Source organism: Brachypodium distachyon, chromosome 3, assembly GCF_000005505.3.
Source record: "Brachypodium distachyon strain Bd21 chromosome 3, Brachypodium_distachyon_v3.0, whole genome shotgun sequence".
Classification (NCBI taxonomy): Eukaryota; Viridiplantae; Streptophyta; class Magnoliopsida; order Poales; family Poaceae; genus Brachypodium; species Brachypodium distachyon.
Window position 1 is genome coordinate 58,085,436 of NC_016133.3, and position 27,548 is coordinate 58,112,983.

General features: G+C 48.0%; 6 protein-coding genes and 1 long non-coding RNA gene across 11 annotated transcripts; 1 reads left to right on the forward strand and 6 right to left on the reverse strand.

Annotated features, from left to right (window-relative positions):
• Positions 1–3: 3 nt before the first annotated feature.
• Positions 4–2,934, reverse strand: LOC100826765 (type I inositol polyphosphate 5-phosphatase 5). Of its 4 annotated transcripts, XM_003570583.4 has the most exons (9): positions 2,707–2,934; positions 2,534–2,624; positions 2,353–2,442; positions 2,175–2,262; positions 1,944–2,048; positions 1,002–1,871; positions 805–913; positions 522–670; positions 4–408 (listed from the first exon to the last, which is right to left on the reverse strand). In XM_003570583.4, exons 1-9 carry the CDS (start codon positions 2,794–2,796, stop codon positions 186–188), a joined length of 1,815 nt encoding a protein of 604 aa, XP_003570631.1. In that variant the 5' UTR covers positions 2,797–2,934; the 3' UTR covers positions 4–185. The 4 variants fall into 4 exon arrangements, with proteins under 4 accessions (XP_003570631.1, XP_024316951.1, XP_024316950.1 ...); XM_024461183.1 differs by having other exon boundaries at positions 2,175–2,442; XM_024461182.1 differs by having other exon boundaries at positions 2,534–2,843.
• Positions 2,688–4,079, forward strand: LOC112271596. Of its 2 annotated transcripts, none has more exons than XR_002964851.1 (2): positions 2,688–2,826; positions 3,251–4,079. It is a non-coding gene; the product is annotated as an uncharacterized LOC112271596 (long non-coding RNA). The 2 variants fall into 2 exon arrangements; XR_002964850.1 differs by lacking the exon at positions 2,688–2,826 and adding an exon at positions 3,007–3,142.
• LOC100827073 (2,3-bisphosphoglycerate-dependent phosphoglycerate mutase) lies at positions 3,875–7,226 on the reverse strand. The gene is made up of 9 exons (XM_003570584.4): positions 6,892–7,226; positions 6,358–6,590; positions 6,061–6,284; positions 5,545–5,663; positions 5,300–5,456; positions 5,002–5,103; positions 4,794–4,913; positions 4,368–4,412; positions 3,875–4,272 (listed from the first exon to the last, which is right to left on the reverse strand). Exons 2-8 carry the CDS (start codon positions 6,587–6,589, stop codon positions 4,374–4,376), a joined length of 993 nt encoding a protein of 330 aa, XP_003570632.1. The 5' UTR covers position 6,590; positions 6,892–7,226; the 3' UTR covers positions 3,875–4,272; positions 4,368–4,373.
• Positions 7,227–8,981: 1,755 nt separating this feature from the next.
• Positions 8,982–10,720, reverse strand: LOC100845099 (photosynthetic NDH subunit of lumenal location 4, chloroplastic). The gene is made up of 6 exons (XM_003573043.4): positions 10,256–10,720; positions 10,066–10,158; positions 9,918–9,978; positions 9,745–9,813; positions 9,390–9,518; positions 8,982–9,281 (listed from the first exon to the last, which is right to left on the reverse strand). Exons 1-5 carry the CDS (start codon positions 10,649–10,651, stop codon positions 9,451–9,453), a joined length of 687 nt encoding a protein of 228 aa, XP_003573091.2. The 5' UTR covers positions 10,652–10,720; the 3' UTR covers positions 8,982–9,281; positions 9,390–9,450.
• A 2,991-nt stretch (positions 10,721–13,711) lies between these two features.
• Positions 13,712–15,410, reverse strand: LOC100845407. Its single transcript, XM_010237807.2, has 2 exons — positions 15,012–15,410; positions 13,712–14,130 (listed from the first exon to the last, which is right to left on the reverse strand). Exons 1-2 carry the CDS (start codon positions 15,293–15,295, stop codon positions 13,974–13,976), a joined length of 441 nt encoding a protein of 146 aa, XP_010236109.1. The 5' UTR covers positions 15,296–15,410; the 3' UTR covers positions 13,712–13,973.
• Positions 15,411–20,034: 4,624 nt separating this feature from the next.
• Positions 20,035–21,487, reverse strand: LOC100846011 (heavy metal-associated isoprenylated plant protein 23). The gene is made up of 2 exons (XM_003573046.4): positions 20,995–21,487; positions 20,035–20,531 (listed from the first exon to the last, which is right to left on the reverse strand). The coding sequence occupies exons 1-2, from the start codon at positions 21,209–21,211 to the stop codon at positions 20,221–20,223; spliced, it is 528 nt and encodes a 175-aa protein (XP_003573094.3). The 5' UTR covers positions 21,212–21,487; the 3' UTR covers positions 20,035–20,220.
• Positions 21,488–21,946: 459 nt separating this feature from the next.
• On the reverse strand, positions 21,947–26,210 carry LOC100846317 (aspartic proteinase-like protein 1). The gene is made up of 10 exons (XM_010237808.3): positions 25,727–26,210; positions 25,307–25,442; positions 24,439–24,671; positions 23,887–24,111; positions 23,661–23,799; positions 23,520–23,590; positions 23,319–23,418; positions 22,675–22,738; positions 22,519–22,590; positions 21,947–22,404 (listed from the first exon to the last, which is right to left on the reverse strand). Exons 1-10 carry the CDS (start codon positions 26,008–26,010, stop codon positions 22,178–22,180), a joined length of 1,551 nt encoding a protein of 516 aa, XP_010236110.1. The 5' UTR covers positions 26,011–26,210; the 3' UTR covers positions 21,947–22,177.
• Between the last annotated feature and the right edge of the window lie 1,338 nt (positions 26,211–27,548).

Sequence of the window (27,548 nt, forward strand, 5' to 3'; positions counted from 1 at the left end):
TGCTTTTCTACTGTTTGCCACTTGTGTCAAAACTCAAGGGGTTGTATTTTGGCTAGAAGCCACCATTTACATTTCAGTTAGTAAGACAAGTGCTAGGCATGAAAGTTGACAATTTTCAGCCCTCTCACTACAAACATATCTGACCCTCGTAATCTATAATATAGACAAAAGTTCACTATCACAAGTCAAAAGTCATAGAAGCTGTGTCTTTGTGGTATCGGTGATGGTGACTCGCAGTGGATCCTGGAATCCAGAGTGGAGTAACCCTTCCTGATCCTGCTCCCGTTATCAACATCAGCTTCGACGATGAAGACGCTGCAGACTGGGCGGTGATCGGAGAACCTGGACTCGCCCCTGATGTACTGCAGCTGTTCTATCCCCTGGCCGTGCCACAGTATCCGGTCACACCTACATATTCACGTGTGGAGGTAACCGTCAGAAAACCTGGCTTTTCATCTCAAGAATTCTCAGAATTGTCAATGTCTGAACTTTTTCAGAGAGTTCATGCTAATGGTTGCTACCATGCAGGTGTCCTCCGATTCTTCTTCGATTTCGTGGTCTCCCCGGCATAGGAGTCGGTGTTCTGCTTGTATTTGTAAGTCGGCGCGAAGTAGATCTTGCCCTCCTTCCACCCTTTGAACACCCTCCCTGCCTGCCTCTCGATCATCAGCTGTTCAAGACAGGTGTACCATCTGGTCAGCAGATATTGCTTGCCAGAGCAGAGGCCTCCACCTGCTGCTACGCACTGTAGCATATCTGAAAAACCGAAATGCATGCTTGGTTCATTCCATAGTTCATATATACCTGGTCGTTCTCGAGCAAGGTGTCCCAGTCGTTCTCCTCCATGAGCGCCCTCGTCTCGTCGTAGCTCAGCGCGATGCGGTAATTCAGGTCGCCGAGCCATATGATCCGGCTGCACAGACATTGCAGAATTGACTCAAGTCAGGCAGTGTTTACCAGCAGAAACTACTTGTGGTGTGACTGCAGATTGAGAGGCTTACTCGTGGTCGATGATCTTCTCGGGGATCCGCTGGCCGGGCACCTTGCAGATCTTGGGGAACTGGGTGCTCTTGAGGATCTCGGCGACGTCAGCGTTGCGGCGGACCTCATCGCCTTCCTTCTCGCCCGATGCCAGGTGGCTGCACACGAAGCACACACTTGTCTGGTGCAAGGTCATGCTCATGGCAATGCAGCCTTTGTTCCCCAAACGGCCCATGATGCCCCTCCCGACAGAGTCCACCCGGAGGTGCCCCACATTCTGCACCAGCTCCCTTCTCACCCACACCGACAGGAAGATCCCCACCATCTGCTTGCTGGCGATCAGGCAGTAGTTCATGCCATTGCCACTGCCAGCACCGGCCCTTGTCGTCGTCATCGGGTCGCCTTCGGGTGCTATCGTTGTCGTCGCCGCGTCGAGGTCATCGGAGGCCTCGATGCGGCAGATGAAGTCGCGCATGTCGCGTGCGCGGCGCTGCATGACGGAAGGGTCAGCCATGCATGTGCAGGTCTTGACAAGGGCGCTGTTGACACGGTAGTTCTTGCTCAGGGCCTTGAGGGACGGCTTGTGGAAGAAGAGCAGGCTGCCGCCGCTGGAGGACTTTGGGATCGATGGGTCTCGGTCACGCGTGTTTTGGCGCAAATGGTGGGTTGTGGAAGTGGAAGTGGATGCCGCGGCGGCTGCGGCAATGGAGGACTCCGTTGGGGAGAGCTCGTCTCCGGAGGACGGCTGGTCTTGTTGTTGCTGCTGTTGCTGCTGCTGTTGTTGGGGCTTGTTGAGGGCTTGGTAGATGAGCGCCAGCCATTTGGCTGCCGGCTCGTTGTCCTCGACCACAAGCACGTTGCCCGCGTTCAAAGGGACGATCTCCTGAAACCTGCAGCCGCACAAAAAGGATCCATCAGATTAGGATTCTGAATTTGTTGATTTGGGGAAGCTTGTGTTGTACCCTAGGACGTATATGTCAGGTAACCCTTCTATCTGCAGGAAATCGTCTATGTCAAGGCTGCTGTTGGGAGGCTTCCCTGCCACGTTCCACGTGCCCACAAACACCCTGTTTTTTTTTCCAACAAAAGAAGATGCACAGGCAGTTTCATCAGCTTGTCACAAAAACTAAGCGTCCAAAACAAATCAAAGCATCATCAGACGAGAAGAAGAAGATCAATGTTGGCGTGTTTACCGGTATTCCCGTGTGTCGACGTTCTGCCTGTTGGCCGAATCCAGGCAGCTCAGCGTCAGGCTCTCGATTCGCGTGGTGCAATGCCGATCTGACATCAAGAAAACAAATATCTGAGACGCAATTGCATCATCGATGCATTGTTGACCCTCAAAGTCCAAATGATCATTGTGCAAGTCACCTGAAAAGCTTTTGCGGACTGTGGGGGAGGCGTCCAAGAACTCGTCCGCCGCCGCATCCGTCGACCTCTCGCCGCACTTGTCTTCGAAATCTGCCAAGAAGACGAGCACTCAATAACCCATCAAAACACACGGAGAGAAGAACAGCCAACGACGAGCGAGAAGAAAAGCCAACGAACGAACCGAAGACGATGTCTCGGCGGGAGAGCAGCTTCTTCTCCGAGCTCCCGGTGCCGCTCCTCCCTTTCTTCCGGAAGATGTTGGACATGAAGGACTGCAACATTTTCCAAACCAAATCAGATGAGCCACACATTGCCAACACACACAGTTTAATTTCTTGTAGCTCCATCTGCCACCTTCTTCTTCCTGCCATTCCGGACGAGCTCGTCGGCGGAGGCAGGCTTGGGGATGTCGCGGGGGACATTGCCGTGATTGTGGGTTGACATTCAGCCGGCCCGCGGTGAAATGAAAACAAGGTAACGGCGTGATGCATGGACCCTCATCCGACCCTGTCGTCGTCCTTCCTTCCTTCCTTCCTTTTGGTTTTCTCCTTGCACGCTCCGGCCGGGCAAAGGCGAGAGCGAAATTTGGAGGCAGCAAAAAAAAGTGGGGGGTAAATGTTCCTTTGGAGGGGGCTGAAAAATGGGTGGTGGTGAGGGAATTGTGAGGGCTTCAGAAATGAATGGGCGCCTGGTATTCAGGGAGTCCTGATACATACATGCCCTTGGTTTCTTCTTGCTTGCTTTGGTTTCGCATTTTGGTCAACGTTTTCTCTTCCTCTTTTTTTGAAGAGTAAATTTTTTGTTGAGCTTTGCCTGGGATTGTTGTGCAGAATGAACCTAGGCATCAAATCAGACTGTGCTTAGGATGCTTCTTTTTCTGTTTTTTTGTTTTCGTCAGGATATAGTGCTGGGTTTGATTATGAGCCATGTTCAGAGTATGATGGGTTCTTGGGAGTGAGGATGGTAAATAAAGCAGCAGGCTGAAGGAAGTCAAAACCGTGAATGAGCCGCTTCGGGGTTCCTACAGGCTATCACATGGAAGTTGCTTGTTTACTGTGCTTTGACCTCACATTCATAAGTTTTATATCACCGACTTTTCCCTCTTCAGAGGCCTCATCCAGGTTAATTTCTGCACCTTTGGATCAAAAGCACAGAGTTTTCTAATCTTTTGTGCTTCTTCTTTTCAGTGAACGAATTTTGTATAAATTCAGTCAAAATTGGTAAGTTTGAATTAGGACAATTTCAAGTGTATAGACATCAAGAAACAAAGTATTAGAGTAGATGTATGCAGTAGTCTTTGTTGTATGATATGGATGTCCTAAAGTACAGGCTATTGGAGACGCTTTACCACCTCGTAGTAACCAGTGGTTGGCTCAATGTGCTTCCTAAGCTCGAACTCTCTGTTTTTAATGAAAATTCAGGTAGAGGCCCTCTCCAGAATTAGCAGCGATTATTTTCTGTTTATTTTCGCTGCCGGTGACGTGATAGTCAAAAGAATAAGACTAATGGCTGCAAAGCAAAATAACATCATGAGCGAGATTTCATAAAACACATTGGGGGGACACATGATTTCATCACATCGTATCATGTCAGACAATATAACACGACTTTTCACTACTGGATGGTTGTATCTTCGTCATCTTATGAATGGGGAACAACAGGAAGTGAACACAGTTGTGCCCAGAATTTTTATCCTCGTGTTATATTTCAGGTCGTCGCCTGAGTTTGTCCCTAGATTTCTCTGTTACACGCTGCCAGGTTTCAGAGGGGACAAAAAGAGACGCTACAAACTGCAGCAACTCGTTTACATCTGACGGTTACTACTAATGCCAACAGTATCAACTTAGACCACTTCTTGTGTGGAAGAAACGCATGTTCGACGGATGAGGATACCTCCAGCCACTGCTAGAAAATAAAAGCCTGCATGTTCATCAGAGGTAAAGGGTGGATGTTAGAGCAGTCTGTTTGGATTAATGCTTTTCTCTGTATATGAAAAGAGCAAAATGTTTACTTACAGATGGTTACATGCCATCAAGCTTCTGTCTGTACTGAGCCAATTTCTGCAGCCAAAATTTGAGTTTTTCAGGTTCAGTTATGGGATATTCAAAAAGTTAACACAGTCCTCCATTCAAATTAAATAATAAATACTGGTAAATTTAAGTATTTACGAAGTTAAAACACAAGCATGAAAAAAGTGCTGAATCGCACTAATCGTAGGACATCGGAAATAATTATTGCTGTTTTATAGTTTTGTGCGGAGTAGAAGAAAAGGAATCTTTAGCCCTTCTGAGTTGTGCATCAAGTATGGTTGCACATACAGAGAACAAATATAAATGTCAGATACTTATCAAGTTATGTTTCTGAACACAAAATTAGATATAGCATTGTGTTGCATACTTGCATCATACACCTCCCCGTTAGAATACAGCAAAGACTCTTACCTTGGTATAAGCATAGACTCCTGCCTCAGAAGGTCCTGCTGGACTGCCCCGCCTGATAAATTTCCCCTCCTTAAATATATACAGCATAGGAATGCCAGTAGACAACTCAAGGCTGATTACCTAAGGAAAGAAGTTTTGTTTTACCACCTATCTCAATAAAAGAAAGCTGATTGTGAAGGGTGAATAAACTAGATAAAAGTAATATCACCTCTTGAGAAGTCAACTTGTCCAGATGCATGATAATTGAACGAAGTGAATTCCCATGGGCAGCAATCATAACATGCTTTCCAGCCACAAGCTGAGGTACAATCTATACATCAAAAAAATATGTTGGTTAGTCATCTAAAATATGTTAATTTACAAACTGGAAACGGCAAAAGCGACTGAATGCAGGCTCCTAATTCCACTGCCGCAACGGGTGATATCAGATGGTACAAAAGGAAGCATGTAAAACCAGCGTTATACCAAAGGTCCAACAAAATTAACAGCACCTAACCTATACTTACTTGATCTTTGAAATAAGAAACCGCTCTCTCTGCACACATCTCCAGGCTCTCGCCATTTGGGGGAGGAATGTCATAACTGCGACGCCATTCATGAACTTGGTCTTTGCCAAACCGATCAGCCGTTTCTTGCTTGTTAAGGCCTTGAAGTTCACCATACCTACAGTATTAGTAAAGTTCCATGTGATATTGAAGAGACAGAGCTCAAATTAGGAAACAATCACACTGAAATATTGATGAACCCTTACATTCGCTCATTCAACTGCCAAGCTGTTACGACAGGGATGGACTGCTTCTTTGTCTCTTCGCTGTATACCTGACTCCACTGGTGTGCCCGTTCGCTCTCGCTGTGCACAATAATTGGAACCTAATAAATTCACAGACATTAAAACATGTAAGCATAACTGACTAAAAATGTTAACATAATATATTACCACTATAAATGTAATAGAGACTAGCTAAATGTCCGTGCTCTGCTACGAAATTAAGAATTTGTGTTATGCATGAGTTGTTTAAATATGAGTCGCTCATATTTTTAAAATTTCTGATAAATAAGAATTATGTCAAAATACTATTTTTGAAAAATACAATTACTCTTGAAAGTCATGAAAACCAATCAAGCATAGTCAAAAGATCATGATACGTATATAATGAGTGGCAATTAGATGATTCCCTAGCCTTTAAGAGGTAGTCTTGTTGGAGTGAACTTGCAACTACCAACTCAGATTCTCTTTTAAATGTAACAGAGAAAAAGGTAAGAGAACCTTCTTACGACGATGCTGCATCATGGCAAGCATAGCGGTCATCTGAGCACGAATCAGTGACGAAGTGTATATTACATCAACAGGGATATTGCATATCCTTTTACCGGCCTCGATTGCTTCGTTGACACCCTTGGGGGTCAGGGGCACATCAACGCAGCCAGTAAACAGATTTTTCTCATTCCACAACGATTCCCCATGCCGAATCAATATAAGCGCACTTTCACCTAAAAGCATGTGAAGAATGTTTTTATAGCATCAATTACTACTGCATAGTCTAGCGGAACTTAAGAAAATTACCTGATTTCTTCGGGGTGCTGCCGCTTTCGGGGCTCGACGGCAGGTGGACCGGCTCGATTACCGAAGACTGCGAGTTCGCCGCGCAAACCAAACCGAATTTCCGGCTACCGGGGCAGCAACCCGTCGCCGAAACAAAACGCGCATTGCCGGCTCTCTTACCACAGCTGAAGCTGGCAGCAGGGGCAGCAGGTTTGATGGAGATAAGCGCATGCTGAGATGTGGACGCGGCCATTCTGTTTCGTACCCAAGGACATCAAGGTTAGCTATCACCTTCCATAGTAGATTGACCAAAAAAAATTAGGCAAGTTGGCACATCAAATCAAAATTACACAAAGAGCATCAAGTCATCAACTACGATTGAGCAATTTTCGGAATTGCCAGCTACACATGAAAGCTAAAATCAAAATAACCATGCAAAAGGGACAACCGGAAGAGCAACAGCAACCGAAGCCACGCTCCACCACATTCCGAAACCACGGATTTTTACCCATTCGGAAGGGGAAAAGTAAATGACGGGGGGAAAAAGTTACATACATGTTAGGTAGGGGTAAGGCGCTGAAGGGAGGAACGAGCCCCTTTGGGGAAGAGCGCCTCGGAGAGCTCGATGGGGGGAGAGGCTAGGCGAGGAGCGGAGGGAGGGGGCGCGTTATTATAGGCGCGGGTTTCCCAAATAGGTCGACGAAACCGAGCGCGGGTTCCTTGGCGAGATCTGCAGTGGCGGCGCGGTCGCGGTCGCGGAGATCGCCGGGGAGCGGCGACGAAACCAAGGAACCAGACGGACGGTGGAGAAAGAAAGAAAAGAAAAAGAACGGGAAAGGCTATTTTGTTCGAGGCGTTCTCTCGGTCTCACCTTGTGTTTGGTTTGCTGCCATGTGCGTGGGTCGGAGGAGGCAGGTTTTATGAAAGGCGACCGGCTTTGGCTTTGGTTGATTTCGTCCAGGGATGACTGCGACTTGGGTTGGTGCCTTCGCGAGATCAAAAATTTGTTTTACTCCGTATAAATTAACGTGCACCTCATGGCAAAAAACTAAGAGATATCGACGTGCACGTAGTCCATGGTATAAAGTACAGGTGTGTATATGGTTCGGCCGTCTGATTTTTCTTTCTATTCAAACGCTTGAATCACAATTGATTCATCACACCTATCGGATTAGTGTCTGAATGCCATCACCAGGCAGAGTTGATATCAACGATGACAAAAACCTTGTAAAGACTGATACTTGATGGAGAGCCATTGTCGTGTGCTGTGGTAATGAAGGCAAGATAAAGCGAGGAGGCATTGAAATCTATGTAGTTTGCAGCGAGGGATCGGAGTCAGAGAATCTGCCTCCCAAAATTAGAGAAAATGGTTGGTGGAAACAATGAGTCGTCAAGTCAACGCCATTTGTGATTCTCTCTCTATCCTGCTTAAGAGGCGTTCTATTTGAATCAAGCTGTCCGTCTATACTAGGCGCGATCTTTTTTTAACTACGCTCTTTCGAAACACCCTAGCTAACTACATGTCTGACACAGCCTTCCAACAAAGGGGCCTGATGCTAGCTAAGGTCAGTGCCTGGCTAGGCTTTCTCATCTCATTGGTATATGTGTAAAAACAAACACGCCTCGTATAAAAGAACGGAGGGAGTAGGACGAATAGGATGTGACATACAACAGGCCTACAGAGAATGGTGAGAGGATGAAAGTTGTGTCAATCGGAAGAGGAAAAATGAAGGCACCTATATTCAATGGCCAGAAAAATAACCAATTGTTGCAAAATGAGTAATCTGACATGTCGATCGGAGTGTGCCCTCGAAAAACAATTCCTTACAGAAGGATCATGTTGAAAAATCGGAATTCATTGCCTGATTCTCTAATAAAAAAACAGCGGTATCTCGTACAGTGACTTTGTGAACCATTTCCAAGCTCGAGCAAATAGCTCTTGGCGCTCCCAAGAACCAATCCGGCTCCCCGGATCTGATCTTAGCCATTAACCCCGAGAAAAGAGGCAAATCACTCCAAAACTCAATGACATGATCATTGGCTGATGAAGGTGCCGACAGGGGAAAATGGCAAGTTAAAACACGGTTTCCAAATCACCTCACGACTTCCATTACACGCTCTTCACGTTTTGAGATTTCATCAACAACCACCAAAACTTTCTGCCATGTAAAAAAAAGGACGACACTGAACAACACTTTATGCATAGGTTGGCTACCGTTGACACGAGAGTCGCCGTTTTTTCGGCGAATGCACGGTTTGCTCTCGCTTCACCAACCCAACTCTGGCAGGTGGGCTCCATGGCAAGCATCTTTAACCTGGTCACGCACTCACGCTTGATGCGTTGATGGATGCTGCAACTCCAACTCCAACTCCAACTCTCGGAGCTGAGGTCTGTTTAATCAGTTCGTTCGATGCCCAAATCCAGAGGATATTCTCTTGCCGGTGCATATTCCCTTTCGATAGCCAACGCCTCCGCCTAAGAAAAACTCGTACAAAACCGGTCTCCCTAGCTTAGACTGAAGGCATAGTTTTGCAGCGATGAAAAAGTCGCGACTCAAAGCTATACCACGCATGCGTTTAAACGAGGCTCCCTGACCCCAAAAAGGGGGCGTTTGCATGTTCTAAACGTGAGCAAGTTCACCGGGTTAAACAAAGGGTCTGCTTGAGCAAACATGGCTTTACGACAAGGGGCCCTTACGGCAATGACAATCACCAAACGTATAAACACGACTCGGCTTTACAGATTACAGAGTGACGTTATTTACATCCTCCTTCATGATCGATTCTTTTTGTACAGATTGGCACTATATATTGCAGCATTATGCGTCTTGCAATCGGAGGGAGGGGCCTTGGTGAAGTGTCCCATCCAATTTTCAACCAACCAGAACCTACGAATCCTTCTCTTTGTCTGCCGCCAGAACCTACTCAATGGTGTTCCAAAAAAACTGCGAGAGCAACAAAATTTGCAGCTATAAAGAGCATGGAAAAGAAAAGGATCGATTTAGTTAAGCAGGAGGAAAAAAGTTCCCTCGAAGAAGAAGGAAGAGGATTACCTTTGTATGGTGTTGGACCTATGTTCAATGCTTTGTATATTCACTGCCGTCAATCTGACGCTCACTTGTAAATGCCAACGAGAAGAATGTCGTATAGGAGCGTGGAGTTCCCGGGAATGTTGCAGTCCCCTGTTAAGTTAGGCGTTACGATGTCTGAATCTGAATTCATGTGCAGTCTGTTTACCGACACTAGCTAGTCTAAAAATGGCCGAGTTTCCCAGATAAAAGAAGTCTGGTCGGTATGGTTTCTGCAAGTCAAGTCCAATGGCATAGTCCTCAAACAGATGCACGTATCTAACTTTTTACTCTGGCCTCTAATTTCCTGAACCGAAAACTAGCTTGGTCTTTCATTTACCTGAGAAGCAGCCTGCTGGTTCAGGCCCGTACGCCAAAATCGGAGGAATCATAAGCTTACGCTTCCCACCTGTATCAGCAATGCAATAAAAAGACACAACAATGACTTGGCATAGGAGTGAAGAGATTCTAGTGCTTGTGATATGCAGCAAGTTTCTGAAACTCTGACAGTACCGACGAGCATGGGTGGCACGCCGCCGCCGCCGCCGATCCCCTGCTGAAGCCCTCGGAGGATCTGCGAACGATCACAATGTGCTCAAATAAGAGTTGTGCCAGCCTGCAATAGACACATATTGCAGTGAGCAAACAAATAGTTTCGCACCTTGCCGGCGCCGATGCGCATCGTGAGCGGCCGGCCGCGCTTGTAGCTGCTGTCGAACACTGTCCCGTCGGGGAACCTCGCAGTGTAATGTATCTAGTGAGAACCATCGAGAGAGAGTGAGAAAACGGACTAATAACACTGTAATCAAGCTCCTGATACAAGCAGCGAGATTTTTTATAGGGGGTCTGACATTGATGAGCTCGCCGCGCTGGGGCTGCACGCCGGTGCCGACGGCGACGTCGCAGTAGCCGAGCCCGGACTTGACGAAGCCCATGTCGCAGAGCCGCTCCCCGACAGTCGCGTAGTACTCGATGCGCGTCGCCCCGGCGCTCCCGGCCGCGCCGAGCAGCGCGCCCGCGGACGCGAGGAACCCCGCGGCCAGCACGCCCCTCCTTCCCCGCGCCGCCGGGAGCGCACCGTGGCACGAAGACGTGGATGCGGACCCGGAGGAGGAGGAGGAGGAGGAGTTGCAGGGAGCGACGGCGAGGGGTCTGACGCTGGGCCTGGCGGCGACGGCGGGTGAGGGGATTGGGGCGGAGGAGGCCATGGGGGCGAGCGAGGAGGAGGAGATAGGAGGCGGCAGCATGATTATCCCCAAACTGTGGCTGCGAAGCAAAGGCGCGCGCGAGGGGAACGGGCAGAGGAGGAAGGAGACCCTCGGGTCGTTATACGGGGCGAGAAGAGAACGCGCGACTCGCCGGGCCGGGCCGCCTGCGTGCGTGGGCTCTCTCTCAGTTTTCCTTTCCCTCCAAGGAAAAATGCTTCGTGTTGGGCTGCCTCCTGGGCTGTTACGCGAGCGAAATTCGAGCCCACCAAACCCAACCCGTGCCGGGCCGTGGATTTTCGACCCGACGAGACGTGGTTTTGGCAAATGGGCCAAGCGGGAGATCGGAGCAACTGACATGGTCTCCGGTGCACTTTTGCCGTATACGAGATGCCCTAAAAAAAAGAAGAAAAAAACAGTACGGGCAGGGCACCAGCTGGCGACATGCCAGGCCAGCGGCGCGGCACCTGGCAGCACTAGCGGCGGAGCAAATGGGAAGCGCACGTGGAAAAGATGGTCGTTGGTTGTTGCCGTTGTACGGCGTCGCGTTTGTCGAGACCAGCTTTCCGACAAACACACATGTCACGTACAGCCTCGTGACCGGACACCTGGGTCTCCGGGACGCCTTCTTCTGGCCTTCTCTTCTTCAGTGCCACGCCGCCCCTGCTGCTGCTTCTTCTTTCGGATCTGTTCTGGTCGAAGGGTTGTGAGGAAACGAACAGAAAATGCTGAGTTAATTTAGATGATATACTTGTGTTGCCGAAGATCAAATCCGCAACATACTCGAAAGAAAAAGGAGCCATGCGAACTGTGACGATGGAGACTTGTGTTTGATTCAAAGGCGGCAGACGAGCAAACTGCACATATACGCATGCCTCTTGAGTCTTGACTCTTGAACCAGAAGAAAAGGCAAAGATGCATGCGAGACCAAGCACAAGCACGAGCACGCATGGTCGTGGAATATTAATTTTGCTAAGAAGCTACGGTTCCACCTGGAATTGGTTACTTCAGAAGCTACATAAAACCAACAACACAAACCAACGACCTTTTCAGAAGTAAACAATCTACGACAGTCGACAGCAGATATCACTCCCCAATAATTTGTGCCATCAGCAAACAGAGGCCGGGCAGAAACCCTTCGATGTTACGGCGACACATTGCAAATACAAAAAAAGAAACGAGCCACTTTTGCTCTTCCCCAAAAGTGCACGCACATGGGACCTGAATACACCTGCTACCGTGGATTCTACATCCATTTCTTTACTGCCTCTCTCTCTCTTTCTCGGCCAAGAACCTGTCGTCGTCCAGCTTCCAATGGCAGCGTACTGCAGAAACTTTTTTTAATCAGAAGCCGGTAGTACATGTGAGAACATCCTGCGATCTGCTGTTTAGAATTAAGTAACTTGTGGAGTAGTAGTAAGAAGATGCAAAAGGAGGGTCCCTGTCTCCCGGACTGCAAACCACAGCAACCATGAGTAGTACACAATGCAATAGCATGGGCACAAACTAATTAAAAGGCTATTATTTGTGCGATGTGCTGTACTGTTAGCCGTGGTACTTACATTGGTACTCTGCCGTGATCTCATGATTCATCCCGTCGCGGCCGTCATATTACTGCCGCGACAACTCCTAACAATAATTTGACAACTGCTTTGTCCATGGCGTTTCTGCGTGTCCTGTTATGGAGAAATTATAATCATCATTGTACGGTGTTCTTATGAAGTACTTCCTCTGCTCCTAAAACAACGACAAGAACTTAGTGACGGAGGGAGTATATACGGAGATCCGGAGAGATTGAAGTGTGCAACACCCGGCCGAATTGTGACTTTAGGTGACAGGCCGGCGCCTGGCTGTGAAAGCCATGGATCACCACCCAACGTCGTGCGCTACGTTTCGATCGACCAAGGACGACGTCGACAGTGCAGGCAATTCGTGTACCGTCGGGAGATTGCAACATGTATAGATTAGACAGACAACAATGATAATGTGGGAGTGGTACCAAGTGAGAGAGGAATACACATGTCGCCAGTTTGGAAGCTTCACCGTCAGAGAGAGACCAGACACCAGAGGAGCGTGCCACGTGTAGCCAGGACCAGGACGGACGTGTACAAGCTTCGGCTTGGGGCTTAGCTAGGTGTAAAGAAACGTCAGGGTGTCAGATCGAGAAGACGAAGAAGAAGCTGTGAAGTGTGTGCTGAAAGAGTTGGATGAGAGCGACGATGACATGTTCTATTCATAGGCGGATGATCATACGCTTGCTTGGAGTTTTGACACGTACGCCATGTGACCGGGCCGCAGGTTTCCATGTCAGCGAAGCTAAGGCTCCTAGGCTAGGGATAGCTGGGTGTGGTGGTCGTTGCCGCCGAATCTTGCCGGAAAACGATGCTGCTGTGCTGCCGATGCACATGCTGTCCGTCCTTGGCGTAGACCTACGTTCCGTCACGTCAAGTCAAGTCGTGTGAGAATTACTTATCTCGACTTCATCTCGGTGTGGTCTCGGCGTTGAAACCAAGCTACGGCGCCGAATGGAGTGGCCATCTCGGTTCCGTACATCTCCTCTTCTTGCTTCTGCCGCCGGGCGATAGCCGATCGATGATGCATATACTGCGTTCGATTCCGACCAAAGGACAAATTTAAAAATAGACACCGTACATTTCATTGCAGGGTACCCTCAGACACCCTTGTTTATGGCAGACTCGAGTTGGACGTCCGACACGTTCCTTGGGACCTTTACCCCAGCGGCGGTTGTCCGCTCCGCAGGCCCCTGCGGAATTGATTGCACCTAGACTGATGATGAGATCACGGGTGCAGCTGCCGCCGCTGCCTCTGGACCTGGACCGGACCACCGTCTAGAATTAATCCGCAAACGCTCTTGGCTTGACCGCTCTTCTGTCTCCATCTCATCTTCCCCATGCCAGGCCCATTGTCAAATTCTTCTCAAGAACCTGCAGCCTGCTCTTTCAATCCAGAAAAGGAAACAAAACAAAATCCCTCCTCCTCAAGAATCTCGCCGCCTTATCAAGTTATCAGCGCTTGTCAGGCTATCACCTCGATCGGCATATGCAGCAGAAGCTGCACTTCTTGCTTATCACCATTTCGACAAGATAAAAAAGGGATTAAAACACGATGCAATTCGATGTCGCAGATCAAAGTTTTCCCTGACTAAACATCCCAGTTCGAATTCGATCGGTTCATGCAAGGCGGACTCGATCCCAAGACTAGCTAGCTAAGCTGGCTGTATACACGGACGGTTTAGACATCAAACATGTCCCACGGCACATGCCTGCGAGGAGCTACTGGTACTATAATAATCAAGCTAATGGATCGAATCGGCGCTCTTCCAATTGCACTTTCCAGCTGCCGGCTATGCGGCGGCCACGGCGTCCCCGCCGTCGGGTCCGGCGGCGGAGGACGGGGGTGGCGCCTCCCTGATGGACGTCAGGGAGCAGTTTTGTTCCATCAGCTCGTCCTTCTCGATCTGCCGCTCCCTGCACTCGTGGCTGCAGAACGCCACCTCGCCCCTGCACGACACGCACAACAACAAAGGAATTCACTTCAGCTGGCAATCAATCATTCATGGCACAGACAGACATCTCTAACAACGGAGTATTATTTAAAACTCTGTGGTTGATCAGAGTTAGATGGTGCCGTCGAGTGACCCGAGTTTATACATGTCATAATCAAACAACAGCTGGATCGTATGATTGGCCGCTTAATTTTGTTTAATGCTCTGCTTAGCGGAGTACAGCAGTAGTATACAGTATAAAAGGATTTTTACGGGAGTATAAACTTGGTAAAGCAGACCAATAATATACCGGCACCAAATACTACGCCGGGTCGCGTCGAATATTCCTCTATTCCTCAGGCGAGAACTAGATTCTCAGATTCTTACTACAGTACTAACTAATCCACCCTGCCAAAATGAGGATCGATGGTAGAGTGCTTCTCTGAATTCACAAACAGGGAAGATCACAAATACTTGCCAAATTTTGATAAGCGAAACGAAAACAGATCGCAAATACTTCCCTAAAAAAACGAGGACGCAGCCACGAGATACATTACCAAAATTCGCATCTAATTAATGCGCAGATTTTCGTCAACAAAAAAATTAATGGGCAGAGAGAATCGTAAACAGCCAGCAACATGGCAAAGAAGATTCGATCTAGGCGCAGCCAGCCTTGACGTGGAAACCGAACGAGCGGCGCCGGCCGAACGAAATCACACCGCAGAGCAACATAGGAGAATGGTTGGAATTTAATGGGGGAAAAACAACAAGAAACAGTAAAAGCCACACGAAAGAGAAAACCGACGAGCATGCAAAGGATAAACGACAATTTGATTTCACGAGGCATTCCAACGCGAGGACCGAGTAAAAAAATAATCGAGAACGGGGTGACGAGACCTGTATATGTAGGTGTCCTTGCCGGGGCCGAGGTCCTTGCTGCAGAGGCCGCAGGCCATGAGGAACGCCGCCGTCTTCACCCCGGCGAGGTTCCGGGCGTCGGCCCTCCACGGCGAAGGGGCGCCGCCAACGGCGGGGCCCGTCCCGCCCACGGCGCCGGCAGAGACAGAAGAAGACGGCCCGGCGGCGCCGCCCTCCTGGCGCCCCTGCTTCGGCGCCGACGGCATGGACGCCATGCTGGTCGTCCGGCGCATCAGCAGGCTCCTCTGCCGCTTCCCGAGCATCTCGCCTGACCCGATTCGCGCCTCGCTCGCTCGCTCGCTTCCCCTCTTCCTCCTGTCAATCTCTGATTCGACGGCCTTTCTGCCCCGAGATTTGCAGAGAGGAGCGAGAGAGAGACTGGAGGGTGGGGAGAGGGGTTTTGGGGGGCATAAAAAGAGGCCCAGGGAAAGGGGAGCGTGGGATCTGGGCCGTTGGATCCCGGCTAGAATCACTTGGATGGTTCCGATATGATTGATTGTAGGAAGGGAACTTTGCTAGGTTTACTCGTCGCGCCGCCCCCAAAAGTATGTTACAACAATACTCCCGGTTCAGTTTCTTCTTTTGTGCTGTCAGCTACCCCGGCAACCCTGTGCCGTGTGCTGCGTATACGGATGGCTGAAAACTAAAACAGAAGGCAGGATAAAGGGAAACCTAATAAGGATGATGATGTATTAGCTTTATGATTACACACAAGGCAAGGCCACGTTATCATGATAAGCGTCATTGGAGTTTAGTCCAACTGTTCTTTTTTTGTTTCAGTTCATTCATGTAGCCTTTGTTATCCGGTCCTGGTGCCACCGGAGTTCCGCAATTATTGGATCCCCGGTGTCACGGATGGTGCGACACATCTGAGGTTTCATACATTGTTGTAACCGTCGTATCCGGTTCCCGTGGCATCGGAGTTCCGCAATTATTGGACCGCTGGTGTTACGGATGGTGCAATACAGACGAGGCTTCATAAATTTTTGCTACGTGTACGTCACCTGTATCAATGGATCTGCGGTTGAGTTCTATCTACGTTTTATCCCTAAATAACGATGCGTTACGCTTCTTGTTTGGATTCACTCGCATCTTTTTTGGATGCCCTTTAATGAAGATTCGTAATGTGGCCGGATAGATCCACGTCGACGTGCATCTTACTTTTTTGTCGGATCGCTTGTGAGGCACGTCAAATACATTTGGCTTTGAGCAAAAGATACGAATCTTGTTTTGTTTTGCATGCATCATGCTAAACCTTATAGCGGCAAAATATCGTCCCCAACAAGATGGGAAATAAAACATTATCCGTGTTGAAATTTATTGCATATAACAAATAACTCTATAGAGTATATGAGAGGAAGTTATGTTTTACTTATTCATTTCTAGCACACAAGCTTAACTGTGTCCTAAACTCGAAGTGCGATTTCTTTTTTACTCTCATTTGAATTATGGAAATTTGGTTGTCCTATACATACTTCTGCAAGAGAAAGAGGGGACAGGTTAATAATTGTTCCAACAAATGGAAAGATAAGCCGGAACTTTGAGCATTTCAACCTAAAACTATGGTACCAAAATTAAACCACATGATTTTAGCAACATGTAATCGCACTGCGCGGTTATCTATATCCGCAGTATCATTTTACATTGAATTGCGCTGCAAAATACATGGCAATTCTGTGTTGCATGCACGGTGGAAAACAGGAGACCAGAAAAGGGAAGTCCGAGGGTAATACCAGCAATGGGATAGTATATCTATGTAATATTTAACGGCAGGAGAGTTCCACGGTTATTAGATCGGTGACCCAACATAATGGCACAAGACATGTGAGGCTGCATAAATTGTTGCTAAGTAAGAGTAAGCGGTTTGTCTAGATCGGCGAAACCGCGGTGGGGTTTTGTCTATTTTGTCCACCCCTAAAAGAAGGCACGTTATTTTGATGCACTTTGCGTCCTCTTTGGGAGCCCTTTGATTAAAGCTCGTGACGTGCTTAGATAGATGAACGTCCATATGGTCTTACTTTTCGTTGCACTATACTTATACTTAATGGGCACCTCAAATTAACATTTAGCTCCGAGCAAAGAAAAGCAGCACCTCTTGTTTTTATCTGCACGCGTCATCCTAAACGCCATGCTAGCAAAAATCTTTCCCCATGGATACGAAAAGCAGAAGCAACTTTTATGAAGTCTTCGAGACGGATCGAGCAATGTCTTTACTTATTCATGCATGTTTCTTCACAGTCATCCTCTAAACACTGCCTTATCCAAAAGAAATGCGCTAACCACCGAGTGCGATCAACATTTGCTTACTCATTTGAACCAGGGGCACGTCAAATACTTGTCTCCAAGCAAATAAAGCATGGGTACCCATCATAAAGTATTAGTACTCGTTTGAACCATACCTATCATCTGATTACTTTTGCTAACCCTCAATCGGTTGGCTGAACTTGTCGCGCTGAAATGCACCTTTCCCCTCCCCGATCGAAGGCGTATAACTTTTGTGAATGAAATGTTTAGCGTGTGCAGGTCATATGCGTACATGGACTGACTTGAAGAGGACGTACGTACGATTATCTCTCTCGTGATCTTGATCCATATATGTGTACGTAAAAGCTGGCTTATACTCACACCGGAGTACTACTTCCAAAGCCCGGTCGGCTCCAATGCAGGCTGCCACGCAGCAAGAGATCGATATCGGGGATCGAGGTCACGAGAATTAACCCCCTTCCGGCCGGTGTGCGTGTCGAACGAGTGCTTTACATGCCGTGGCCTTGTGTGGCGACACGCGCCCGGCCACCGGGGGCCAGGCCAGGGACACGCCGCAGCTAGAGATCGATGGCCTGAGAGATGACTATGGATGGCGACCCGCGGGCGTTCTTCGTACTATGTTTTCCGACCGCAACGGCGCACCGGAGGGTTCTTTGTCGGTGTCGGGGTCGGATCGAGGCGCGACGTGGCAGCAGCCTGGGCCGGGGCCGTCGCTCTCGACCGGCGCCTCAGTCCGAATTACAGACAGACAGATCATCTGTTTGCCGCTCGCTGCGTCGTTTTCGCCTTCAGGGCTCCGGGTGCCAAGTGCCAATGCCATGTTGCCGGACGACGACCGGCGCGCTATTCAGTTACTCATCGAGTTCCACTTATCAACGTGCTCACACCGACCCGTTTTCACCGTGGGATAGGAAAGAAGGCTTTCATTCGTCGTTTGCATGTCGGTCGGAGCTACTGCAGTCTGCAGTCCAGTCCAGAACCTTAAAAATTCAGTATTGATTGCGTTAACTGCTGTACCAACAGACCTATGTAAGCACTGTCGAAACCCCAAAACTGATCGAGCAACTTGCCGACGAGACTGTCCGATTCCAATGTACTATCCCCATCACCTGCCTAGCCTAGCCAAGCTAATTCTGTTGGATCAGGGTACGTTTTGTTGGCCAATTGCCCAATTCGTCAGCCCACCGGCCACCGGGCACAAAAGCATACAACTCCTCCTGCCACTGCTAACACACAGTGCCTTGCACACAAAAAAAAATGCAGATGCGTCTGCCACTCTGCCCGCACCAAGGGAGATCGACAGCGATGTCTAGAAGCGCATGCAGAATTGCAGACGACGACGAGCTCAAAAAGGAGGCTTTCGCCACGCACCGGCCGGGCAGAAAGAAAATTGGCGGTTCTACGATTATTCTACAGGACTATTCTATTCTAACCTCGGCCGGCAGCTAGCTAGCAGCAGCATCTGCCCTTGCATCATGTTCCCCCATGAATCTGCTGATGGTGTCACCACGCACTGATCGAACCCCATTGCTCCCCCGGGAAGGCCGTTTTAAACGGGAAAGGTGTCAGATGGGTCGATGTCGACCTCTCGACTCACCGGATCCTCCTAATTATCTCCCTTGTTTCCATTACCCATGTGGTGACACCACTTTTTTTTCGAAAAGGAGGTCGACACCCTTGGTCTCGACACGAAATTGAAGGAGGACGAGGAATGTAGACAGACAGATGCCACTAGTTTGGTTAGGTTGTCTTTGGCATCTCGCCAATGTCTTGGTGCGTCGACTCGACCGAGTATCTATATCTAACACCACGGCTGATTGAGTGATCGGGGTCTAGATTCTGACCCGGTTGTTGAAATCCTACGTGTATGGAAGGAACTCCTCTATTATTCGAGGGATGCCAAGAAAAGCTTTTTCAATTGGGTAAACATGCCTCGACTAACACTGAATCAGTCTAATGGGGCCTAATTCAATACACGCCCCTCCCCAAACTCAGAAGGGTAAGATAGTCTTTTCACGTTTCTTTTTTTCTTCCTATTCTTTTCTTCGTCCTGCCTCCTTTCTCTCTCGCCACGTATCCACTGCATTAAGTACTTTTTTGATGATCCCTCCGGTGAGAATGTTCGCAATTGTGTCTTCTACAATGGTGCAAAATTTCCTCGCGATCCAACGGTGAAATCTCCAGCCAATACCAAAATACCGAGTGTTGATCGGATTTCTTGCGGCCCTGCGTGATAGCATGATGTTCACATGTTTCCCGCTGATTCAAACAATGTTTCAAGGATCCTTTTGGTGAGCATGTGTGGAATTTTGTGTACTATCACAATGTGAAATTTCATTACGATCCAACGGTGGAATCTCCGGAAAACTTCAAAATACCAATTGTTGTTTGGATTTCTCACGACCTTGCGGGATCGCACGAACATCCAACTTGTTCTCATGTTTGCCGATGCCTCAAGAAGTGTTTCGCCGATCCCTTTGGTAGAATTGTGCGAAATTTTGTCTACTACTACAATGTGAAATTTCATCGCGATCCAACGGTGGAATCTCCGGAAAGCTTCGAAACACCGAGTGCTGTTTGGAATTCTCGCGCCCGTGCGGGACAGCACGAACATCCAATTTGTTCGCCTGTTTCCCGCTGGCTCAAGAAATGTTTTGTCGATCCCTTCGGTGAGATTGTGTGAAATTTCATGACGATCCAACGGTGCAATCTCCGAAAAAATTGAAAACACCGAGTGTTGTTCGAAACCATACAGAAATAATAGTAGGAAATATTGTTTAATGTCCATCATGCCCTTTTTTATGAAGGGGTACGGAGTAATCTGGACCGTCTTTGTGTTTTTCGTAAGAATATGGGGGTTGTATTGAATCAGAAGTGCAATCTAATTCACTCATGCGCTAAAATTATGTGAAACGCAATGGAATCACATGATGAAGCAGGCGTTGGGGTTGTCGTCGCTGAACAAGTCGGTGATGTGCTCGGCGCTGAGGGTGGTGGCATCGGGGTTCCTCTGGTACGGGACAGCAGCGGCCCACCTTTCATGGGCCTGGGCTGCTGCTCCCATGCCGTAGAGGGCCATGTCGGCCGTGCTGCTGTAGGCAGGGTTGTTCTGGGTCCGCCACAGCTCTGCCTTCTTCCCTGTCAACTGGGCCTGCCGCAGGACCTTGTGTGGGTCCACGTTGCCAGTGACGGTCACCCTCTGCTGCCTTCTGCTCACCTCAACATGCTCCACCCCTGCAGCTTCAGAAATGTAGTGGAGTAAAGAACTTGTTCCTAACAAAATCAAACAGGCTAATGGACCCTGAGCTGAAACACGAGAGAGGCTTTAAATGCCAAGAGTTGTTGCTAATTAATTGACCATGAAGTCAATCTAACAAACAAAAATGAGTTACTTTTCTTGCCAAGAAGTGCTATATTTTCCGAGCAAATGCTCCTGTGCAGAGTTTACGCGGCAAAGCGTGGTCCGTGCTGAGGCCTGAGGGAAAAAAAAAGCTTAATCGGACATGACACAATGGCCATTATTCAGAGCACTGGTACTGTCAACAGAGTGCTAGTAGGATCATCTAGTCTAGGGACATGGTACAAAAGCAAGTCATGGCCGTGCACAATGGTAATGAGCAGAAGAGAAAACAAAGCAATGTGACCTGACCGCAATGCGCACAGGCCGGCAACTGATTGGAGACTAGTAGCAAAGCACCTGTGATTCCGGCGAGGGCCTTCTTGACCTGGCGCTCGCACCGCTCGCAGTCCATCCGGACCCTGAGCTCCACTACCACTGTCTGCAGCTGCAGCTGCAGCTGCAGCTGCTGCTGATGCTGATGCCTTCTTCTAGTCCTCTTCTTGCCGCCGTGGCCTCCACCACCACCGACCGCCCCCAACAGGCCCAGCACTAGCCGCTTCACGCTGCCTCCCATGAAGAGCAGACCGGAAAAGAGCTAGCTAGCTACAGCTTATTACTAGTGGATCGGTGTGCTGGCTGGGCTCTTTATAAGAAGCCTAGCTAGCTAGCAGCTGCACGATGGCATGCACAGCATTGTCTGTCTGGGCTGGCTTTGTATATGAGGCGACCAGAGAGGGAGACGGCTGGCCGGGGAACTATGTAAATAGGCTCGAGGGAAAGGCAATGGGCAGTGCCGAGGGGACAGGACGGGAGACGGGTTGCTGCTGCTGGTGAAGAAGTGGCCGGCGGTGTGTGGATGGAGGCTGACAAGAGAGCACGAAGAGAGGATGGGGGAACCGGAGAAGTGACGGAGCCATGGCCCCTGCTGCTGCTGCCGTTGTTGGTTGTGTGTTGCAGTAGGGCGAGACAGAGCAGGGGGGGCTGCTCTTTGCGAGAGTTGCAATGCAGCGCAAGAAATCGCCTGCAAGGCTGCAAGCTTGGGGAAAGGGGATTCGCTCCATGCGTGTGAAACATCAGTGGGATGGATGAATGCACGGTCACAATGTAGTAGAAGGTGAGTTGTGTCGTGTCACGGGTGCATTCGATTTTTTGTTTTTCAACGGAAAATTATGAGTACATTTCTTTCTTTAGTAGGTCTGTTGTGTGTCATGAATTTATCAGGTTTTGGTGCTAATTATACGTTTCTTCTTTCTTTAGTAGGTCTGTTCTCATGAGCATCAATCTCAATCTTTCTGCTGAAACGCACACAAAAAAGAAGTGCTGAAACGTGGACTTCTTTCAGCAAGTCAACAAGAGAAAACTCAGAAAAGTATGACAACTCTGTACACGCCACAAAAAACAACTGTGGGATCTCAACATGGCATCAGAAACAACCATGGAGAACACTAGAGCTGATCTATGTTTCTCTCTAGAGCAACAAAAGGCACCATATATGCGACACAATTTACAGGGCTACCAGTTAGGTTCATCGCTCGGCGATTCATGAGATAAAGAACACAGTGGACATAGTCAGTAACAACAGCAAGTGAGAGTTAGCAAGTAGTTTATGTAGATTCGTCGGTCCACTCGAGGAGGCCCGTGCCCTGCCTGCAACTGCAGGTGTCACAGCTGGAGAGGTCTGCTGCTCATTCGACGGTAGCGGATCCTCTGGGCTGTTGTGCTGCGATGGACCCAATGGTACTGTCGTGCTGTTGTCAAGATCATGGCCTGCAAATACAAAGAATGAGCATTAGTTTCATGGATTAACTGGAAGGTTAAAGGTTTTTTAGGACAATGGTAGAGATTTATCCCCAGATTCTTGTTGATTGGTTTCTGACTTACATTCAGACCGATACCAGCCCAACTTCATGTTTTCTCTGTCGAAAACAACATGGTATCCAAGCAAGAAATTCTCTGCATCCACGATTATCACGTAAGCGTTTTTACCAAAAAAAAAAAAGTCAAGACAAGTACCAGTAGCTAGATTTAAGCACTTACGTGCAATAATTCCAATAGGTTCAGGTGATTGTACTACAGCTAAGCAAAAACCAGCAACCGCTCCCTGAAAAATAGGAAATCATATGACATCGCTGACCAGAAAAACAACTGCAGTTTTAAATAATTAGGTCCATGCAACTTTATCATACAGATGGGTTATGTATCATATGTATATGCTTCAATAAATTACTGCAGTTTATGAGCTCTGGCCACCTTACAAAGGCTTGGTTGTCAAAAGAAAAATGATATCTGCACAGATGATCTGATAGTTTTCCTTCAGTTTGGTTTGACTAAAACCTAACATGTGTACTCCAGAGCATATTTTAGTATTTTTTTAATAGATGAGCTTAACGGTCCTGAACTAAATAAATAATAGTACAATTTCATGTTTCACACTTCAGCAGTTTTCAACGACGCTGTTCTATTGATTTATTGGTGTGTGAACACATCAGATAGAGGCTTTGAATTTAGCGTGTCACAGCGTATTATATTTATTGTTATGTTTATGCAAGCATGTTAACTTAACATTATTAAGTGAAATTTGCATACAGGAACTTGATCTTGGGAATGTGACTCCATCACTCTAAGCTGATTAATTCTGCAAGGTTTCCCAAAAAAAAAATCCTGTCAGACAAAAAACATACCTCTTCATCATGGAGTAGAAATGTAGGATTAACAGGCTGAAAGCTCTTGTTTCCAGCAAAAGTCAGAGTTACAGTTGGCACATCAGGCATCACCAGAGGACTGAAATCACCGACCGGTGCAAATGAAAATAAGAAAATCACAAAAAATGAACAAGATCCTACCGAGTGACAACATTAAGCGCAATCAGAATTCCATGTTACCTAGCACTGTAGCAATAGTCAAAAGAAGTTGCTTCCTGGGGTAATCTTGAGGCATTAACTTGTTTGTCAAACTGTAAACTATTGAATCAGTAACGAAACTTATCCATACGAAGAAATGCCTGCAAAGGAGTACATTTTCACCTCGATAGCAACAGCTTTGTAAATGTCTAGAGGAAGAGCTGTGAATGATGTTCCACTGTCAACTATGGCCTGGAAGCTGGTACTCTCAAAACATTTATGGCCAACGCAAGATTTGTCGACATTAACAGTATAAGTTTGACTGGGAGGAAAACAAACAAGGATGTTAGCAGAGCTGTAAAGAACTTAGGAACCACTATAGAAACTGATATCCTTCCGAGGCACTCACAGTTTTCCATACAAAGGAACAAATGGTGTTGACTGTTGGGTAGACACCCCTTGATCACCAAAGAAAATTCTGCCAGAATCTTTCGTAAAGCACATTGAAAAGGAATTTCGAACTAATCCAGCTCTTGCAAGGAAGCTCGGAACTGAGATATCTGCCATCCCAAGCCCAAGAAGTCCATCTGGTGCAATACCATCCAAATAGCTACCACTTTGCTTCCTACCACAACTATAAAAGAATCACCAAATTAGTAAAACTAGAAATCTCAGTAAGCAAACTAACCATGAGACTAGAATTCTTCATAACCAAAGCACCATCGGTAATTCGAACCATTTTGTCTGAAGAGTGCAAGTATCAATATATCCCATAATAACATAAGCAAATAATTAATTCGGGCCATTTTGTTTTAGGAGTGCAAGTATCAAGACATCCCTTAATAACAGAACCAAATAGTACTTGCTGTTTAAAATGCTATTTATAACCAAATGCATTCTTTAAGATAATGATAGGCAACTGCATGAATATAATGATAAGGCAGCAGGTACAGAAGCTTACCCTATAATGACTGAAGCCTTCACTGGCGCATGGCTCTCTCTGGAATCCAAGTGTAGAATATCCTCAACTAGCAAACCTGAGCTGGTTGTATTTTCTTGTAAATATTTAGTATTGTATGGACAAGGCTGCTTTTGGTTTGTGCAGTCTGAACCCAATAAGCAAAGCTCATGGCTGCAGGGCAGATGGCGACTTGTAGTTGATTCCGCTGGTTTGTAAATCCCCAGATCTCTATCCTGCATAATAGATGCTCCATATATGACGGAGCACCTGTCAATCAATCATTGAGAGAAATTTGCACCAGAGGTCACTAAACATGTCGCTACTCGATAGGTTATTGTGACTATTCAATAAGCTAAAGATGGCAGTGGTATCAAGTGCGAAACTGATATGGATCATCTATGAGTTTCTTCGAAGAACCATGAGTTAGTGTGTGTGGGTGGTGTTGTGGAGGACCGATGTGTGTGTGTGGTGGTGGTGGGGGACATGGCAGTTGAGCGGAGATGTGAAATCCATATTATTTCGTAGTTGGATGATGCCTTTGCTGACTTGCAGAAAATGATCAAAGCTTTGCGCCTCTATTTCCAAGCACATAAGCAATTTTAGCTGATTTAACACCGAAACAGACCTAAGGGCGAAGTGGGAACAATTTTACAAATTCATAGAACAATTTTAGCTGCAATTTTCTGTAAGTTCAAAAGAATGCTAATAAATTCACAGAAAGCAGACATGGCATGTATTGGGTTTTCAACCTATAATGACATGTTCTAAACTTTTACTTATGGGTACCTGTGCGCCTGAATTTGTACTACTAGGTCAATGGAAAATGTAGACCTTAACATGGTATCACTGTTCAGAAAAGGGTGCATACCAAACTCCCATGGTAGCCGGACAATGGAGCGCACTCAATACAATCACAGGGTATCCAGAACAAATCACTTCCAGTATCCAATGCGACCATAAAGGAAGTGTTTGGCGTCCCAACGTCCACCCATGTGTAATACAACCTGCACAAACAACAACAGAAGAAACACCATTAGCTTTACAAAGCACCGTAGCGCCAGCGCAGACCAAGCACAGCTTCGGCCATCATAAATTCCACTGGATACTGAACACATAACCCGCTAAGCAAAGTAACCTTCCGCTTACTACTGCCGTGTTTGAGAGTACTCTCTATTATACCGCTGAAATGTAAAACAAATTCCAGCTAGTGGAGCATGCGAAGACAAGCTTAACTGTGCATCTCAACAGTAAAAGCAGTAAAAGTGCAGAGGAATGTACGGCTACGCACCAGCCGAAATCGTTGCCGGTTGGGATGATGCCGCCGTCTTTGGAGAAGGAGAGGAGCTGGTGCTTGCCGCCGCCGAGCCGCCGCTTCTGCCGCTGGAGGTCGCTCCGGACCAGCGACCGGTAGTAGTCGCCGCTCCCGCGCCGCGGCCACCGCGCCCCGCGCGTCCCCGCCGCCATCCGCGCCTCGTCGGAGAGCCGGTACACCATCCTCGTCGAGAGCGTCGCCGCTGCCTGCGCCGCCACTGCCGCGGCGAGCAGCGGCAGGAGGAGAAGCGGGAAGCGCATGGGTAGATCTGGGGTGGCGACGGTGGATCTGCGGGTAATGCGGAGAGGCCGCCGGCGGAGGAGATCTGCGGTTAGGGGGCGGAGGCGAGGAGAGGGAGGCTCCGGTGGTACTCTAGAGTAGACTAGTGGCAGTGGCAGGGAGGGGTGGGAGCTTGACGGCGGAGAGGAGCTCTGCTTGAGGCCTGGAAGTTTGCGCAGAAAAGAGAAGACGGAGACAAGGTTTTGGTGGCTTTGCTAAATAGCCCCTGAAGGCTTAAGATATCTCGTATTTCTCCCAGGAAGAAAAAAGGTCTCCCACTTTTTTTTGAAATATTTGGAAGAAAAGGAGGGAGCACGACGTGACGGGTTTGGTATAACGGGAAGAAGAAAAACTTGCAATGATAGGATGAAAGTGGTTGGAGGATCTCCTTCTGAAATATTTGGAAACTTGGGGTCCTAGATGTGCTTCTTCCGCTGGTTTGTTTATCCGAGCACTTTCCACAGCAACGGTCGTTGCGTCCATTGATGCAAGGGACCACGGTCCGTCCACTCGAGGCTGCGCGCGTGGGGCCTCCCATGCACGCCGGATGGACGGTGCAGATGCGCTCATGAAGCGTGCCCAATTGGCCGGCCGCATAAAAGGTAGTAGAACCTCGTGCCAGCTGTTTTACGAGACGAGGTTGCCCATGTGGCGATGACCATGATAAATCCACATGTTTCAACTTTACAAAATCATCATGCGGTTGAAAGTTAAGCCCCGTGTGACTTGACAACTCGCGTGTGGCCGTGTGCCTCTCTTGCCACCTTTCAACGCTCATCATAAGCACTCATGTCAACGTCTGCTCGACCATGTATGAGGATTAAATAACTCAAATTTAAATTTGTCCAAATATATACCGTTGTTTTTATCTCTCGCCTCAATGGGCGTGCCAAGTGCAGTAAAATCCAGCAAAGCTATGCGTTGTTGGTTGGGAAAGGCAGCTGGGGCGCTGGCGCTGCTCTGGTTCCGGAGCTCACGTGTCCCGACCGGCACGCTGACTGGTGCGAGCCATGCTCCGTTTCGTTTTCTTTCCTTTCATCGCTGATCTGCTTTGCCGTGTTGCTGATAGTTACCTCTCTTTGGTGTCTGTGATGTCGCTGGATCGCAGAGTGATCCGTTTTTGTTTTTCTTTGGCATAACGAGTCCTGCCTCTGTTGATTTACGACAGAGTTGCCTACATGGCCCGCCAGCGATTGTCGTGAGCACGTCAAACCAAACAGTTGTGGGGCATCTCCACCGGCTGATTCGCTGCCGTTACCTAACGTCGTGTGTCAGATTTTTCTTAGATGGAAGAGAGAAAGTAGGAAAAAAAACATACTACTCCTGCAAGACACTGCTACCTCATGGGTATCAAATCTAATCGAATCCGAACCACCCAATCTAATCGAATCCGAACCACGCTTGGTTTGCTCGGGTCAACGGGTGAATACACTCTACTTTCGCCAGTACATTTCGAAGGTCCCGTCACCATAGACGTTAAAATGGATCTGGGAAATGTGGAGACGACAGCAGTTGCCGA

Bases quoted from the DNA above. Each gene is read 5' to 3' on its own strand.
- LOC100826765 (XM_024461181.1), bottom strand. From the start codon at position 2,843: ATGCATCACGCCGTTACCTTGTTTTCATTTCACCGCGGGCCGGCTGAA. The intron at 1,872-1,943 runs GTACAACACAAG...GTGCGGCTGCAG, and splicing joins CCTGACATATACGTCCTAGG to GTTTCAGGAGATCGTCCCTT. The intron at 409-521 runs GTAGCAACCATT...GTGAATATGTAG, and splicing joins AATCGGAGGACACCTGCATG to GTGTGACCGGATACTGTGGC.
- LOC100846011 (XM_003573046.4), bottom strand. From the start codon at position 21,211: ATGGGAGGCAGCGTGAAGCGGCTAGTGCTGGGCCTGTTGGGGGCGGTC. The intron at 20,532-20,994 runs GTGCTTTGCTAC...CTGAAGCTGCAG, and splicing joins GGCCCTCGCCGGAATCACAG to GGGTGGAGCATGTTGAGGTG.
- LOC100827073 (XM_003570584.4), bottom strand. From the start codon at position 6,589: ATGGCCGCGTCCACATCTCAGCATGCGCTTATCTCCATCAAACCTGCT. The intron at 5,457-5,544 runs GTAAGGGTTCAT...CTAATACTGTAG, and splicing joins TGGCAGTTGAATGAGCGAAT to GTATGGTGAACTTCAAGGCC. The intron at 5,104-5,299 runs GTAAGTATAGGT...TTTGATGTATAG, and splicing joins TTTCTTATTTCAAAGATCAA to ATTGTACCTCAGCTTGTGGC.
- LOC100845099 (XM_003573043.4), bottom strand. From the start codon at position 10,651: ATGCTGCCGCCTCCTATCTCCTCCTCCTCGCTCGCCCCCATGGCCTCC. The intron at 10,159-10,255 runs GTCAGACCCCCT...GGTTCTCACTAG, and splicing joins AGCGCGGCGAGCTCATCAAT to ATACATTACACTGCGAGGTT. The intron at 9,814-9,917 runs GTACTGTCAGAG...TTGCTGATACAG, and splicing joins CGTGCCACCCATGCTCGTCG to GTGGGAAGCGTAAGCTTATG.
- LOC100846317 (XM_010237808.3), bottom strand. From the start codon at position 26,010: ATGCGCTTCCCGCTTCTCCTCCTGCCGCTGCTCGCCGCGGCAGTGGCG. The intron at 25,443-25,726 runs GTGCGTAGCCGT...TTGTTTGTGCAG, and splicing joins ACCGGCAACGATTTCGGCTG to GTTGTATTACACATGGGTGG. The intron at 24,672-25,306 runs GTATGCACCCTT...TCTATTATGCAG, and splicing joins CCGGCTACCATGGGAGTTTG to GATAGAGATCTGGGGATTTA.
- LOC100845407 (XM_010237807.2), bottom strand. From the start codon at position 15,295: ATGCTCGGGAAGCGGCAGAGGAGCCTGCTGATGCGCCGGACGACCAGC. The intron at 14,131-15,011 runs GTCTCGTCACCC...CGTGTCGTGCAG, and splicing joins AAGGACACCTACATATACAG to GGGCGAGGTGGCGTTCTGCA.